Source organism: Colossoma macropomum, unplaced genomic scaffold (assembly GCF_904425465.1).
Source record: "Colossoma macropomum unplaced genomic scaffold, Colossoma_macropomum, whole genome shotgun sequence".
Taxonomy (NCBI): domain Eukaryota; kingdom Metazoa; phylum Chordata; class Actinopteri; order Characiformes; family Serrasalmidae; genus Colossoma; species Colossoma macropomum.
The window spans coordinates 6495036-6509504 of record NW_023494787.1 but is presented as its reverse complement, the minus strand read 5'-3'; the positions used below and the strand labels follow the sequence as shown (position 1 = coordinate 6509504).

Here is a 14469-nt window from a genome sequence, read left to right as displayed (position 1 = left end):
CATGCACACACGCACACACGCACACACACACACACACACACACACACACACACACACACACACACACACACACTAGGGGTGTAAAAATGCATCATGACATTCTATTTCCTGATAAAAATTCTGTTATTACAATTGCATAATTAATAGAATGCAGTTGTACTGATGGACACCCAGAGTTTGCAATCAACATCTCACTGCTGCACTCCTGCTGCCACCCAGCTGCAGTGTCATTAGTAAGTTGTGCAACGACATCGTTTTTCTTCTGTCAAGTTTGTTCAAAATGTTCTGAAAATACTGAACTGTGAGTGTAGTATCATGAGCCAAATCAAGTTATGGGCTGTGTGTATCGTCATATTCCTGTGTAAAACATACGGGACATATTACATACGTGCACTTAGATATAATTAATTCTTATGGAACCTAATCTGATCACATATAGGTACCTGCATATATATAACATACACGACTCTGACCCCATGTCCTGACAAGGTAAAAAAAAACTAGTATTTGTTTGTTTTAGGCCATGTTTTACGTCTTGTATCATCCTTCAAAGAATTTGGACCGTTTTTTTAGCTACCAAGGAGTATTTTTGCTTCTCCTTCTTGTTTTTATCTACAGAGGCTTTTTGGGAGGTTGTGTTCATGCGTGTGGGTGGATGGCAGGGTTTCTGAACACTTCAGCGCTGATCTCTCAGAGCGCTGGCTGTTGATCTTTCAGAGAAAGAGAGTGTGGAAGAAGTGGGTAAATATTTTTCCTCTCTCTGAAAAAGATCAATGCCATTCTGGGCAAAGGCACTGAAGGTCAAACGGTCATTTGTTCAACAGCACCGTTGTGGCTGACGTCCAGCGAAAAGGTTTATCTTATCGGACAAACATAAAGAACGTAGGACGGCCACTCGGTGTGTCAGAGCCATAGGCAGCGCTAACATTAATGATTGATGATGTTTTTTCTAACGAATAGTCAGAAAAAGTTCAGAACAAAACCGAAGAGAAGTTTTCTCCCCTTTGTTCTCGCGTCTGATGCGTTTACTCTACAGGGATGGCAACAGTGTAATGAGCTGTATTTTTATTTCTTTAACATGATATTTTTAATCTCTCTTGGGAGGGATTCGTTTTCTGATGCAATGTAACGTAATGTGAGCCACACACAGCAGGAATTCCTCTGCACTGTTCCGCGCTGCTCTGTTTACGCGCGACATACCACTTTAAATCCAGGCTCTGATGGGTGTTTATATCCATGGAGAAATCCGTTTGGACGTGCTCCAGCGTGTGTGTGCGTGTGTGTACACGCTCTCTCTGAGTGAAATATAATACACAGTCTCCCAGCGTGGAGGAGACATGGAAACCAAAGCATACAAGAGGTCATTGTTGGCAGCGTCTGCAGTACAGTATCTTTTGATTCTGCTTTATCTCTGCCCACACACACATACAAAGAGCAGAAATGAGCAGATAAGGTGAGATAAGGTAGTAAATGAGTAAACAGCACTAACTCCTATGTTACATAACCAGCAACTGTAGCATAATGCATGTATGAGTGTACGTGTTTTCATGCGTTTTGCGGGGCAGAATGGTCCTGTCTTTTTGCAAAAGTTGTGTTTCAGTTTTTAAAAGCTGAAAGCCATTTCGTTTTGGTCTCTGAGTTTGAGGATAGGGTTACAGTTAGAAAATTCTTATTACAGACAAAGCCCCATTCCAAAGAAGTTGTGACAGTAGGTACGATGCAAATAAAAAGAGAAAGCAGTGCTTTATAAATCCACTTTGATCTGTATTTGAACAAAAACAGTACAAAGACATACATCGCTGCCGCCGGAAGAAAACCTTGTATCTCCATTTTTTCCTTTTTCACTTTTTGACATAATTTGAAAATGCCTGTTGCCCTTTACGTTGTGTATAAGTTTCATGAAGATTGGGCCAAAAGAAACAGCCCAAAATGGCTTGGGATAATGTCTGGTTCCATTGACTTACATTAAAAGTAAAGTAGGTTTTTCCCTTTTCCTGTAAACTTGCCATTTGGGAGATACGAGGTTATCAGCGATATGTTTCATCTTACCAGCTTCATTCTTATTTGTAAATATGTGCTCATTCTGAAATTTTATTTTTTGAAAGTATTTTAGTAACAAAATATAATGCAATGTTATAAAAAAACTTTAAAAATGTAAACTTACCTACCTTATTTATTTGGATATGGTGTTGATTTTTTGGCTCTCGGCTCAACAGAAACATCACACATTTGCATCCGAAGACAAACTTTTGGGGACCTCTAATACAGATACAAATACATAAGCTTAAGTTTGTATACTTTATATGCATATACACTTTAAAAAAAAATGGTTCTTTAGTGGTTCTATATAGAACCATGAACACTTAAAGAACTCTTTGCATGCTTAAATGTTTTTTGCATGGTGAAACGGTTCTTCAGATTGATGGAAAAAATGTTGTATATGGTTCTATATAGCACCAAAAAGAATTCTGCTATTGTTACTATGTCAAGCTCGTAGCAATAAAAAAAAGGTTTTTAAAAAGGTTATATGTAGAACCATTTTACCATCCAAATAACAATTTAAGCATGCAAATGGTTCTTTGAGTGTTCGTGGTTCTACACAGAACAAACTAAGAGTGTAGTTTATATACTTTATATACTTTTAAGTATATTTGATACATATGGCGGATATAGCATATAAGTGCTTGCATATAATTTATGTAAATATGGCATTTTTCTGCAAGTGTTGGTAAACATTATCTATGCTATTTATTTGCTTTGCTTAAGTTTCTGTTGAGGGGGAAACAGCATTTAAAATATGCCTTAACTTACAAGCAGTTATTGTGCATAAAAATGAAGATGACGTGTTAACCCGTTGTCCCTTGACTCTCTAAGCCTACGTACTGACACTGTATAAGAGCAAACCTCTGTTTGTGCCTTTTGTGCCGTGTAAGCGTGTTTAGCTCCGTGCCCTCACTCTCTCTGCTGTCGAGAAGCTGGAGGTGCCCCTGTGTTGGTCAAGAAGAATCGCAGACCTCATACGTTTGTGTGTACGAGTGTGTATGTGCCATTACTGCTGAGCGGAGGAACAAAGATAGCTGATTTCAATTCAATTAAGCGGGCTGACGTGTGCTGTTAGCCTGCGAGTGTGTGCGTGTGGGAGGGGGATGCAGGCTGATTGAATTTGCCTGGTGACTTCCTCGCGCTGAGGGCAAACTGGGTTAATGGATTTGCAGACATTCAGGAATGTAAATTAGAGAAGATATAATCCGTAATCCTCCCGCATTCAGCCCTCCACTGCAGCCCAGAGACAATATTATTGAAAGCCCCTCTGCCTGCTGCTCTGGCTGCCCCCCGCCCCTCTTCTCCAGTGCACTGGATGACCATATGCTGTGTGATGGAGGGGCTGCAGGGGGCACTTCACCCTGACAGCTCTCAGCTCAGCGGCCCTGCACTTCACCCCGCCTGATAGACCACGGTTAACCTTTGTGGGATCTGACTGCGGAGCACTCTGCAGGAGGCAGAACTCCTCTCGGGGTAGAGCTGCTCCTGGATCAGGGTTTATTTATTTTAACCCCTTAAATGAAAGATTTATTATTCAGAGGACTTTGTAAATAAAAAAAAAGGGTTAAAAAGGGTTACAAATCTATATAAGCATGTCTGTTTGTGACTATAACTTGACGCAGTTTGAGGCAAGTGTGATAATTAAGGTGTGTAGTTTGCACCGTGCTAATTGGTGGAGTATAAGCTTCCATTACTTTTTGAATTACTACATAATTTAATGTATAGCCAAACCATCATTTTTTGACTTATTCAGTAGCTGCTGTAAGTTATTCAGTTATGAAACATATGCTCATTATGTAGAGTGAGGAACTGAAATGTAGAATTAATGAGGTTAAGATTACCAAAATTTTGCTATTATACAAAATGTTGTTGCTTAAAATAATACTCGAGATGTGCATTTTGACTGATTTTGATATTTGAGGATTCGAAAGTGTTAATGAACGGGTAACTTATTAGCTGCACGGCTGGAAAAAACATGGAAAAATTGTTTGGGAATTGCTGGTTTGTATATGTTCTCTCGTTTCATGATATAATGAAATTAATACCGGAATAATTTTAGTATTCGAATACTGGCATCTCAAACACTTATCAGACTACTCACGTACCCAAGCACATCCCTAAATAGTACAATCAAAAATTTCTTGGTAATGACCATTTGGCTCCAAATGATCACATTGATCATGGATCACAACTTTTATAATTGTTAGTTGTGATAAATGCATCTTATTATAATAATATGTACAAGATGTTCGGCCATGTTTTCTAGCGAACGCATGAGCTGCAGTGATTCAAACTGGTGTCGGATGTTTCACTTCATTTTTAGATCTCATTTAAAAATATCTGTAATTTAATGTGCGTATAAGCAGGCAGATGCTCTCGATCAGCGCTCTTTAGTCTTAGAGTGTTTTTGAAGTCGTAGCTCAGCCACGATGAGCTAAAGCCAGAGAATCCTTTCCAACCCACCATCAAAACAGCCTACATGGTAACCAGCACCCAATCATAGCAGGCCTGTCCTTCATTGGCACGTGATTGGTTCTCCCTTAGTGCCATTTGTAAACTCCCTTGCTTTTCTTTATCCCATAAAAAGAACAAGAGAGAGAGAGGTCTATAAGTAGACAGTTTTTGGTTGTAATTATGTCTGTGCATGGTTTAAAACTGACAATCATAATGGACGCCTTCACCCTTAATTATGATTTGTGTCAGCTAGTGAAGAATATGAAAGCACGTATAATTGGAGCTTGGGGAAGGCCTGGCTTTTATTTTCTTCTCTGTCTGGGAGCTGACAGCCTTGGAGCCGGTGCCAGAGAGAGCGAGTGAGCAAGAAAGCAGCAAAAAAAAAGGAGAAACGGGCGGCGAATGGCGCTTATAAATCTGGTTAAATCTAGTCGGTGGTGTCGCAGCGGCTGGCTCCAACAGCTCCTGTTCCGGTGCCCTACCCAGCCTCCCCTGGGGCAGGGTATAAACACTGAGGGCGTCTGTGACAGATTACAGGATGGCAACATCCTGGGTTAAGTTTCCTCACTGGAGCCTGGAGCTTTAATCAGGCTTAAAATTTCGGTCCAAACTCAAATATAACCCATGGACATTCTGGCCAAGTCTGACGTGACGCACAGCTCTTTTGAATTCAGACCTGGCTGTAGTAATTTTGTTGTACATGTTATTGTAGCCTGAATCTGACTGTACTTCAAACAAAATTCTGTCCCAACATGATTGCATATAACTAAAATTCTGTCTGAATCCAACTGCAGCGTGACAAAATTTTGTCTGAACCTGACTGCAACTCGACAAGATTCTGTCTGAAATTCCACTACAGCCTGACAAAATTGTCTGAAATTCCACTTAACCCTGACAAAATTGTCTGAACTCGACTACAGCCTGACTAAATTCTGTCTGAACTCGACTACAGCCTGACTAAATTCTGTCTGAACACGACTACAGCCTGACTAAATTCTGTCTGAAACTCCACTACAGCCTGACTAAATTCTGTCTGAATTCAACTATAGCCTGACTAAACCCGACTACAACACGACAAATTCAGTTCAAACCCAACATTTTAACCCATTTATTCCTCACTCAGTACCTTCTTGTTGTTTTCGTGCTGGCCAGTATGAGTGGCCCCCATGTGAACAGGCAGGTCTCTGTGGGTTCTGATAAATATTTCAAGCCTTAGTGTCTGTGACAGATTACAGGATGGCAGCACCCTTCCTCAGTGTGACCTGGCTGCTGGCCATAGAAGCAATGCCCCCTTCTGCATTGCACCTTTTTCCCTGCTGGGCCCCCCCCTGCTGCTCTACAGGCCTGAGAGCATTTGGCCCTTTGACCCCTTGCCCCACTCGGAGCAGGAGCGCAAAGTAATAACAGCCATTTTCTTAATGAGTCATTTAGAGCTGATTGTAAGCGGCCCTTCTTTGTTTGTTTGCTCCGTTGTTCACCCTTTGCTTGTCACTTGAGGAATTAAGTTGTTTAAAAAGGTGAAAAGCTGATACAGATGTCTGTGTCTCTCTCTCTCTCTCTCTCTCTGTCTCTCTCTCTCTCTCTCTCTGTCTCTCTCTCTGTCTGTCTCTCTCTCTCTCATATGTGCACATCTGTGCACTCGCACACTACATTGAGCACAATGAGAAACAGTAGTTTTTTCCATGTACTGTTGTGTTGGCCTGGTTGCCTAAAGCAAAAAGGCTTTTTGATGTGCTGTTGTCCATTTTTATGGATAATAGTTCGCTGTACAGTGTCTGAAAGCACATAAGCAAGTCTGTTAGAGATTACTGAACAACTCTACACGGTTTGAAGCAAATGTGGTGATGATTTAGGCTGCGTTTGGCACACAGTGCTAAATGATGAGCTTCCACTACTAAGGCTACATTAGCCCAATACTCCAGTACAAAACCAAAGAAGCAAACTTCAGTCTCCAAACATATCTTACCTGATTGAATACATTTGGGCTAAGGAGGGGAAATGGAGTAAATTGGAATTTATAAGCCATAAATCGTACTCTGTGCCTGCTCTGTTTTTTTCTGTTTTCTCTGTTTGGACATGTTTACAGGAAACGTACATTTTAGGCTATAAACGCTTTCTCTTTGGTGCTCCCCTAAGGGGTACCATATTCTATTGCACCATTTTATATTTTTCAGTTTGCAGCACTGACTCCATATTTTCAGTTTGCATTCACTCCACACACCCTGTTTTGACTCCAGGCTTTTCAATTTTATTTTTGTTACTATTTAAGCACTTAGGTACAGATGGTGAAGTGAATGTAGTGCAAACTCGTATTTGGACCTTGAGGGCCATGTTCTACTTTTGAGTGTACATAGTTTGAACCTTGGACCACAAAAAAATCGACCATTTTTTTTTCTTTTGGGCAGTGCATCAAACTGTCCTTGTTTGAGTTCTTTGTTCAGGCCAGTTGATGCCATCCACTGTGGCGATCTCTCTCCCTGTGAAGCTACAGTGTTTTACAGTGCTCCAGTTCTTTTTGTCAGTGCAGTAACTCTTAATTCTCCTGCTCCCCCTCACTCCACAGGCTCTCAGTAATAATGACCACTTCAATCAGGGGGTATGCATAGCGAACTGTTCCCACATATGATTGATCTTTTTATCCACATCTACTGGTCGAGATAAAATGTGATTTCTAAAGATAAATCCATTAAGCTTGCTGTTAGTGCAGTGACATGATCCACCCTCTGATTAATGTCCAACTAATCCCAGCCTTTACTGTACCTTCAATTTCAGGTTTTTCTGCGTGGCAAAATGAAGGTTAGTTGCACTTACACACTTTTAAATTACTTGAATTATTAATTTTTTTATAAAGAAAGTTATCATAAATTGTGTTTGTGCTCTGGACTTGTTACATTTGAGATTGTTCAGTGTGTATCAGCCTCATTATAATGATAATCGTATTAGAATAAAGTGTGTATATACACTTTAAGCTGCTTCATCAAAAGCTGGAATTTTTGAGTGGGTTTAGAATGGATGTTTGGGTGATACAGATGGAGACACACTGGGCTTGGCTGAAGAGAAAAAAGGCCTGTAATTACAACGGCCATTAAAACTGCCTCCATCTTACCGCAGCTGTGGTAATGTGTGGTGATACAGAAGCTCTTTAGCTTGTATTATATTAGACTGTGCTTAAGCTTCATAGTCGGCCTATTGTTTTCTGCGACCTGTGACCATTGACCTTACAGCCTTGGCTCTGACCCTAAAGGTCACACTCTGACTTTGTGCACTCGTTGACCTGCAGATGGATGTTCTAAACTAGCTGTCAGGCCGTGTGGTCTTTATTCTGTATTCTATCATCAGCCGTGTAAGATTTTTCAGTAAGTTTTACCTTGCTAGGTCTTGTGCTGGCATGGTCAGAAAACGGCCACTTTCTTGAGCTGCTGATTTCGGAATGTGTGCTGCCACGCCCTCCATCAGCACAGGAGCCATCAGTGGAGTGCAGCCATGCATATGAACTGTGTGGAGAGCTCCTCACATGTCCTGCTTATTGTTTATTCATGAGTGTCCTCAGGAACACGGCCCAAAGTGCTACTGGGACAGGATTAGTTTTACACGGGGAGGTAGGGTAATGTTATTTTACCACAGGATGCCTGTAATGTTAGGACTGATTCATCCCGGATAAGAAATCTCAGTATAAACTGCAGAGATGAGAACGGCTATTTGATTTTTGCACTGCCATTACACCAAAACAATTATATACACAGTACGTTCACCTGCTCCCAAGTGTTCAAACATTTAATGTAGTTACAATTTCATTTACCTGACTGTCTTTCATTTGCTTTATCATTAGCTTGAGAATTTACAACCAAAAGTCAGCGTCACTGCTTAAAACATGTTTCTTCCATTTTTTGTGTTTTAATGTTTGAAGGCATAATCATGAGGTAGGACAATACATACTGGCCAGTCTTGGGGAGTGCCTCCACACTGACATAGCAGTTTGCATGGGATTAATTAATATGAACCTGAGTTTTTTTTCTGTGGTTTGTTTTATAGCAGTGGATTAATACAGCCTGCCTTTTTTCAATGCTTTGTTTTATAGCAGTGGATTAATATAACCTGTAGTTATTTCTACAATTTGTTTTTTTGCACAGAATTAGTATGACCTGATGCCATTTCTGTGGTTGGTTATAACCTTGGGTTATTTGCATGGTTGATTTTTTATAGCGTGACATTAGTATAAGATGAGGTTAGTTTAGTGGTTTGTTTTTATAGTACAGGATTAATATAAACTGGAGATATTCTGTGGATTGTTTTGTAGGAGTTATTTTTACCGTTTGGTTTGTATCATGGCATTAATATTTTTCTCATTTTATAGAACAGGATTCTTATAACCTGGAGTTATTTCTACAGTTTAGTTTGAAGTGTGGGATTAATATGACCTATATTAATCTGAGGTGTTTTTTGTGGTTCGTTTTATGTTGGTATAGTAGAATATTCAGTAAAGTAGGTGCTCATTTTCTTGGCCAAAAAAAAAGATTCTCACGTTATTTATTTATTTATTTATTTATTTATTCATTTAGCTTATTGTTTTAGTTTTTTGTAATGGCATTATTAAATAGATGTTTAGAGACTTTATAGATTGATGTGTTTATGTTCCTCCAGTTTGTATTTTCTGTGAATTTTTAAAATAGTTCTGAATCAGACCTAAATACATTGGTTGGTTGTGAGATTAGAGAATTTCACTGTAATTCATGTTTCACATCTGACGCATTAAAAGGTGATCCATATAGAGCAGACTGTTAGTATTGAGCAGACAGTGAGAGCTTTCATCCGCAGCCAGAGTAAACTGAGACCGCCCCGTCTTCCTTTATACTCACATAGGCACGTTCTCCCTTCCTCCTCTCTGATCTAGCATTGCTTTAACATGCCACTTCCCTTTAGCTAATCCATTGTTCTCCAATTAGCCGAGCAGATCCCAGAGCTGCCAGTCCATATGCTGGGAGAAATGTCTCATTCCCTCTGTAATTCAGTTAGGTCAGGAACACTGGGGCTAATATGAAGCGGCCCTGAAATCCTGCCTCCTGTTTTATTGTCTGGTCATTATCAAAATGTGCAGCGGCGCACGAGAGAATTAGTCTCAGCCGAGTCGACTCGATCGGCATTGTTTTATTTGCATCTGTGTTTAATGCGCTCCAGTTCCACGGTTTATTTGCTTATTTTGTTTGTCATGAATAGCCATTTGCTCTGTGATTTATGTCAGCGTGATGTGATGGAAAGCATATGTTTGAAATGACAATGCTTTTTGTTGTTTTTCGGTTGTTTGTGGGGTCATTTATGAGAAGTTTGTTAGCTGTGGATTTTTTTTTACACATTTACTATGAATATATTCACTTGATACCATGAAGGTACAGAAGAGATAAAGCCTGAGGCCCTGCTTATTCTGAACATTTGTGTTATTGTAAGAAGTTCTGACCTGTACAGTTTGCTTTGGAGAAAGAAAAACCATACTTTACATTTTGACGTTTTGTCATTGTTATTGAAAACAAAAAGGGAAATCTGGGAAACGTACATTTATGTAAGTTTAATGAATGTAGATTTAATTCATGACATAACTGTGTAATTAAAACTAAATAGGTAAATTTAATGCATAGGAAAATAATGATACCTCTAGATTTCTAAGGGTGGGTTAGTCTCAACTTTTTCTCTTTGGTTTGGCCTCATCTGTGGCTCTACCAGCTAAACAGCAAAGTTTGTGCTGAAATTACTCTCTCTCTCTTTCTCTTTCTCTCTTTCTCACTCTCTCAGGCTCACCGGCATTGCCCAGTAGCATGGCTTATTTTGGCAGTTCTCAGGATGAGGATGAGCTTGAGGATGATGAGGAATGTGAGGAACAAAAGCCACCATGCGTGGCATCGACGTCATGCCAGTCTACACCCCGTAAAGGAAAACCTCCAGGCAAGCTGAACGGACAGGGTAAGACTAGAGCACGGAGAATGTGCAGAGCCTTTCAGCTCCATATAAATATATATCATTGTGTGCACTGCTCTACATATCCGCGAAAAATAGATGTGCTGTACATGTATAGGCCTACTTTACCTTTACTCATATATACATATACTTTATATATACCGTGTCATCACAGAAGCTCATTTCATTCCACTTATTTGTGTGGCTTTATGTACACAAAACAGTCATAATTCATTTTTACATCACCATTTTCCAGCCCCTGTTTATCACTTAGAATTAAACAGTTTTAAGACTGATGTACAGTTGTATGCAAAAGTTGAGGCACCCTGGTCAAATGACGTTCTGTAGATTTTTTTTTTATTTACTTACTTATTTAATTTTTTTATTTATTTATTTTATTAATTCATTTTATTTTATTTTATTTTATTTTATCCTAATTGACTTCCCAATTCCACCCACTAGTTAGGACTCCCCCAGTCACACTCTACCACCAGCACTAGGAGGGTGAAGGCTAGGACAGGCTTCCTCCGAGACCTGTGAAGCGCCACCACACCTTTTCAAACCACCATCAATACAAAGTCATTGGACAGCTGAACACGCTTGGGTTAATGCGCCATCCGCCGTTTCTGTTAAGTCAGCCAACAGACTCCTGCGCTGACCAGCATCGCACTGAGTGATGGGGGAGAGGGGGGCCATCCTACCCACCCAGAGACAGCAAGCACAGTTGTGCTGTCTTGGGCTCCTGGCCACAGACGGCTCTAGAATCACCAGGGATCAGACTTGCGATTTCCTGATGATAGGGTTTAACCCTTATACGCACTGTAGAAGTTGCGCAAATTTTTGCGAAGAAAATCAACGAAACATCATTTGACCAGGGGAGCCCAAACTTTTGCATACAACTGTATGTAAATGACCTCTGTTCTGATTGGCAGCCTTTTATTGTCCCTCATTCAAAAGGTCAGGGCTTAAACACTCCTCGTAGCTTTATTGTCAACAGCTGTAGACGGAGTGTGTGGATATATGTAAATGCACAGGTTTTCATGACATGACAAAAACAGGCTGCTTAGTTTTTATTTGCAGACCTATTGGAGAAGAGTGAGCTGTACATTTGGAAACTTTAACCGTTTACGTACTGTGCAAATCTATACTATTTAATGAAAAAGTATGGGAATTTGATTTCCATGATAAGTGCTCTTTAATGTACATTAATGTAATGAGATCTTTTTCCAAGTAGTTTTTGAACCAGGTAATTTTCCCACTGATTTTTCTGTTTATCTGTTAATATCAATACAGCATAAAGGGCAGCTGTTGTTTTGAAATGATGCAAAAAAAAAAGAGAGGTTTTGATATGACAGTGATGAAATGTTAGTTTGCTCTGATAGGACTAAGTCATATGAATCTGATGAACTAAAATATTGATGTAAACAGTTTGGCGTGTTGTAATGCTGTGCGTCAAAGGAGAAGAGACTGGCGTCTGATTAGACGCTAAAGACGTTCTGTGTGTATTCTGCATGGAGGAGCAGTGAAATTCATGTGGGAGTGACACAATGCTTCCATCCTTCCACTCCAATTATCACTCAGTGAGAAAGGCGGTAACGAGGTGTTTATACAGTCAGCTCACACGCACACGCACACCGCTGTACACTCTACACCTGAGCACCACACAAATGCACTCAAGCACATGTTCATTCTCTCTCTCGCTCCCTCTCTCCCTCTCTCTCTCTCTCTCTCTCTCTCACTCTCTCTCTCTCTCAGTCTCTCTGGGTCTCTGGGTACGCTATTCTTTCATCAAATCTAAATTCTGTACAATTTAGGTCATGTGGTGATAAAAGCAGTAATTAGTACATTCTGAAAAAAACATGATATTTAATATTTTACCTTTGTTTAACTTTATTCTTTATTATTTACATTATTATTATTCTTTTTTCTTAAATATTCATTTCACATTTGATGCCAGCCATATAGCTTTAAATTGAAATTTTGGTCTGAATGCAACTGGAGAGTTTTCTGTCTGAAAACAATAATAGCCATCATTAGAGCACAGAAAAACAAAATATATAGGTATACATATATATTTATGTATCTATATATTATCTTGCTGTGCTGATGTAACGAGATGTTAGCCTTCACCTGTTTAATGCTAAAACTCTATTTATGTACATAAAACATTATATAGAACATATTGAACCTATAAAAATATTTTTGGCCCAATAAATGTTTTTGGCTGCTCTAAAAATGCTTTCCTGAATCAATTCACTGTATGTCCCATTTTCTCACAAGCATGGGCCTGACATAATTTGAAAATGTCTGTTGCCTTTTACATTCTGTGTAAATTTCATGATGATTGGACCAAAAGAAACAGCCTAAAATTACTTGTGAAAGTCTGGTTCCATTGCCTTACATTAAAAGTAAAGTAGGTTTTTTCCTTCTCCTGTAAAGTTTCCATTTTGGAGATGCGAGGTTTTGTTCCGACAGCAGCGATAAGTTGAATGAGTATCTTTCAACGTTAATAGTGCCTTCAGAGATGTGCAAGTTACCCACTAATAGACACACATACCATGATTGGATTTACCAGACTGGATTTTGAACTTTACACTGGTAACAGTCTGGGTGGTCCTTTTCTTCTTTGGCCCAGAGAATTTGACATCCAGTATTTCCAAAGGTTGACTTGTCAGACCACAGTACACGTTTCAGCTGTGCATCAGTCCATTTCAGATAAAGTTTACTTTGTTTTGGGACGTTGTTGACGTATGACTTCCTCTGTGTACAGTAGTCTCAACTCGCATTCGTGGACGTTTCTAGCTCTATTTCCTCTCTCTCTGTTTCTCTCTTTCACTCACACATTTCTTTGCTTTGCTTCCTCAGTATACATGAATGGATGTGCGTGTGCTGTAAGGCGGTGTGTGAGGAGTCGGAGGTGTTTGTTAATGAATCGTTTTGTTAAAAACAAAACAGTGTGTCAGTGGTAATGCAGGTTCTGATCTGACAGCTCTGTGTAATTGCTCTCTGTGTGTGTGTGTGTGTTATCAGTGGCACACACTTCACTCTGTCGCACTTAGTAACATCACACATGCTCGCTCACACACCCATCCGTCACCGTCAGAGTGCGTAGGTGTCTCTGCGGTAGATAAGAGAATTAGATCATTAGGTGATTCCCGTCTTTCGTCTTTGTGAATCAGTTCGCTGTGTTCTGACTGTGCTGTAACCGAAATTGGTAAATCAGTAGTTTTGGCGTGCTGCAGGTTTGTGGTGGCACACTGAGCACCAGCTTTCAAACAGGTTTTCCTGCACTGTCTCTCTCTCTCCTCTGTCTCTCGCTCTCACTCAACTGTCTCCCTCATCTCTATCTGCCTGACACACACAAACACGCTGATGATCACCTGATCCCTGTGTGTTCTGAGGTTTAGAGTTCCCCCTCTAGTCTTACACAGTGGGGGTCAGTCAGTCAGGTCTCCCCATCACACAATGCTACCCGGGCGGGAGGGTGAAGGTTAGCTCAAGCTTCCTCTGAGACATGAAGCTCCAACACATCTTGTTCAAACTGCCACTAAAGCATCATCAACTCAGCGTGTTTGAAGAAGAATGCTCACTGCTAATTCTGTTAAGTCAGCTAACAGACCTGATGGGGGGAGAGGGGGGGTCCATCTTACCTACTCAGACAGCGAGGGGACAGTTATGGTCTCCCGGATTCGTGGTTACGGATGGCTGTGGCATCACCAGGAATCACACTCGATAGGATCGATGCTTAAGCCAAAAATCAACATGCCTTTACTTTTTCTCTCTGTTCTTTCCTTCATCCTTTCTTTCTTCTCTCTCCGTCCTTTCTTTCATCATTTCCTTCTTCTCTCTCTGTCATTTGCTTCTTCTCTCTGTCCTTTCCGTCTTGCTATCCTTTCCTTCTCTCACTATCCTTTCCTTCGTCCTTTCTTTCTTCTCTCTGTCCTCTCCTTCTCTCTCTGTCCTTTCCATCTTTGCTTTTTCGTTTCCTTCTTCTCTGTCTGTTTTTTTCCTTCTATATGCTTTCCT

At 40.2% G+C, this 14469-nt stretch overlaps 1 protein-coding gene across 4 annotated transcripts in view; it reads left to right on the top strand.

Annotated features, from left to right (window-relative positions):
* The window catches only part of jarid2b (jumonji, AT rich interactive domain 2b), a 171785-nt gene that overhangs the window by 125823 nt on the left and 31493 nt on the right, over positions 1-14469 (top strand). For 2 of the 4 annotated variants that reach the window (XM_036565982.1, XM_036565984.1), the window contains one exon: positions 10282-10449. In XM_036565982.1, coding sequence (XP_036421875.1) covers positions 10282-10449 — 168 coding nt within the window. Of the gene's footprint in view, positions 1-6254; positions 7094-7269; positions 7294-10281; positions 10450-14469 lie in introns of those variants that run through there. The other 2 variants (XM_036565985.1, XM_036565981.1) reach the window with 2 other exon arrangements.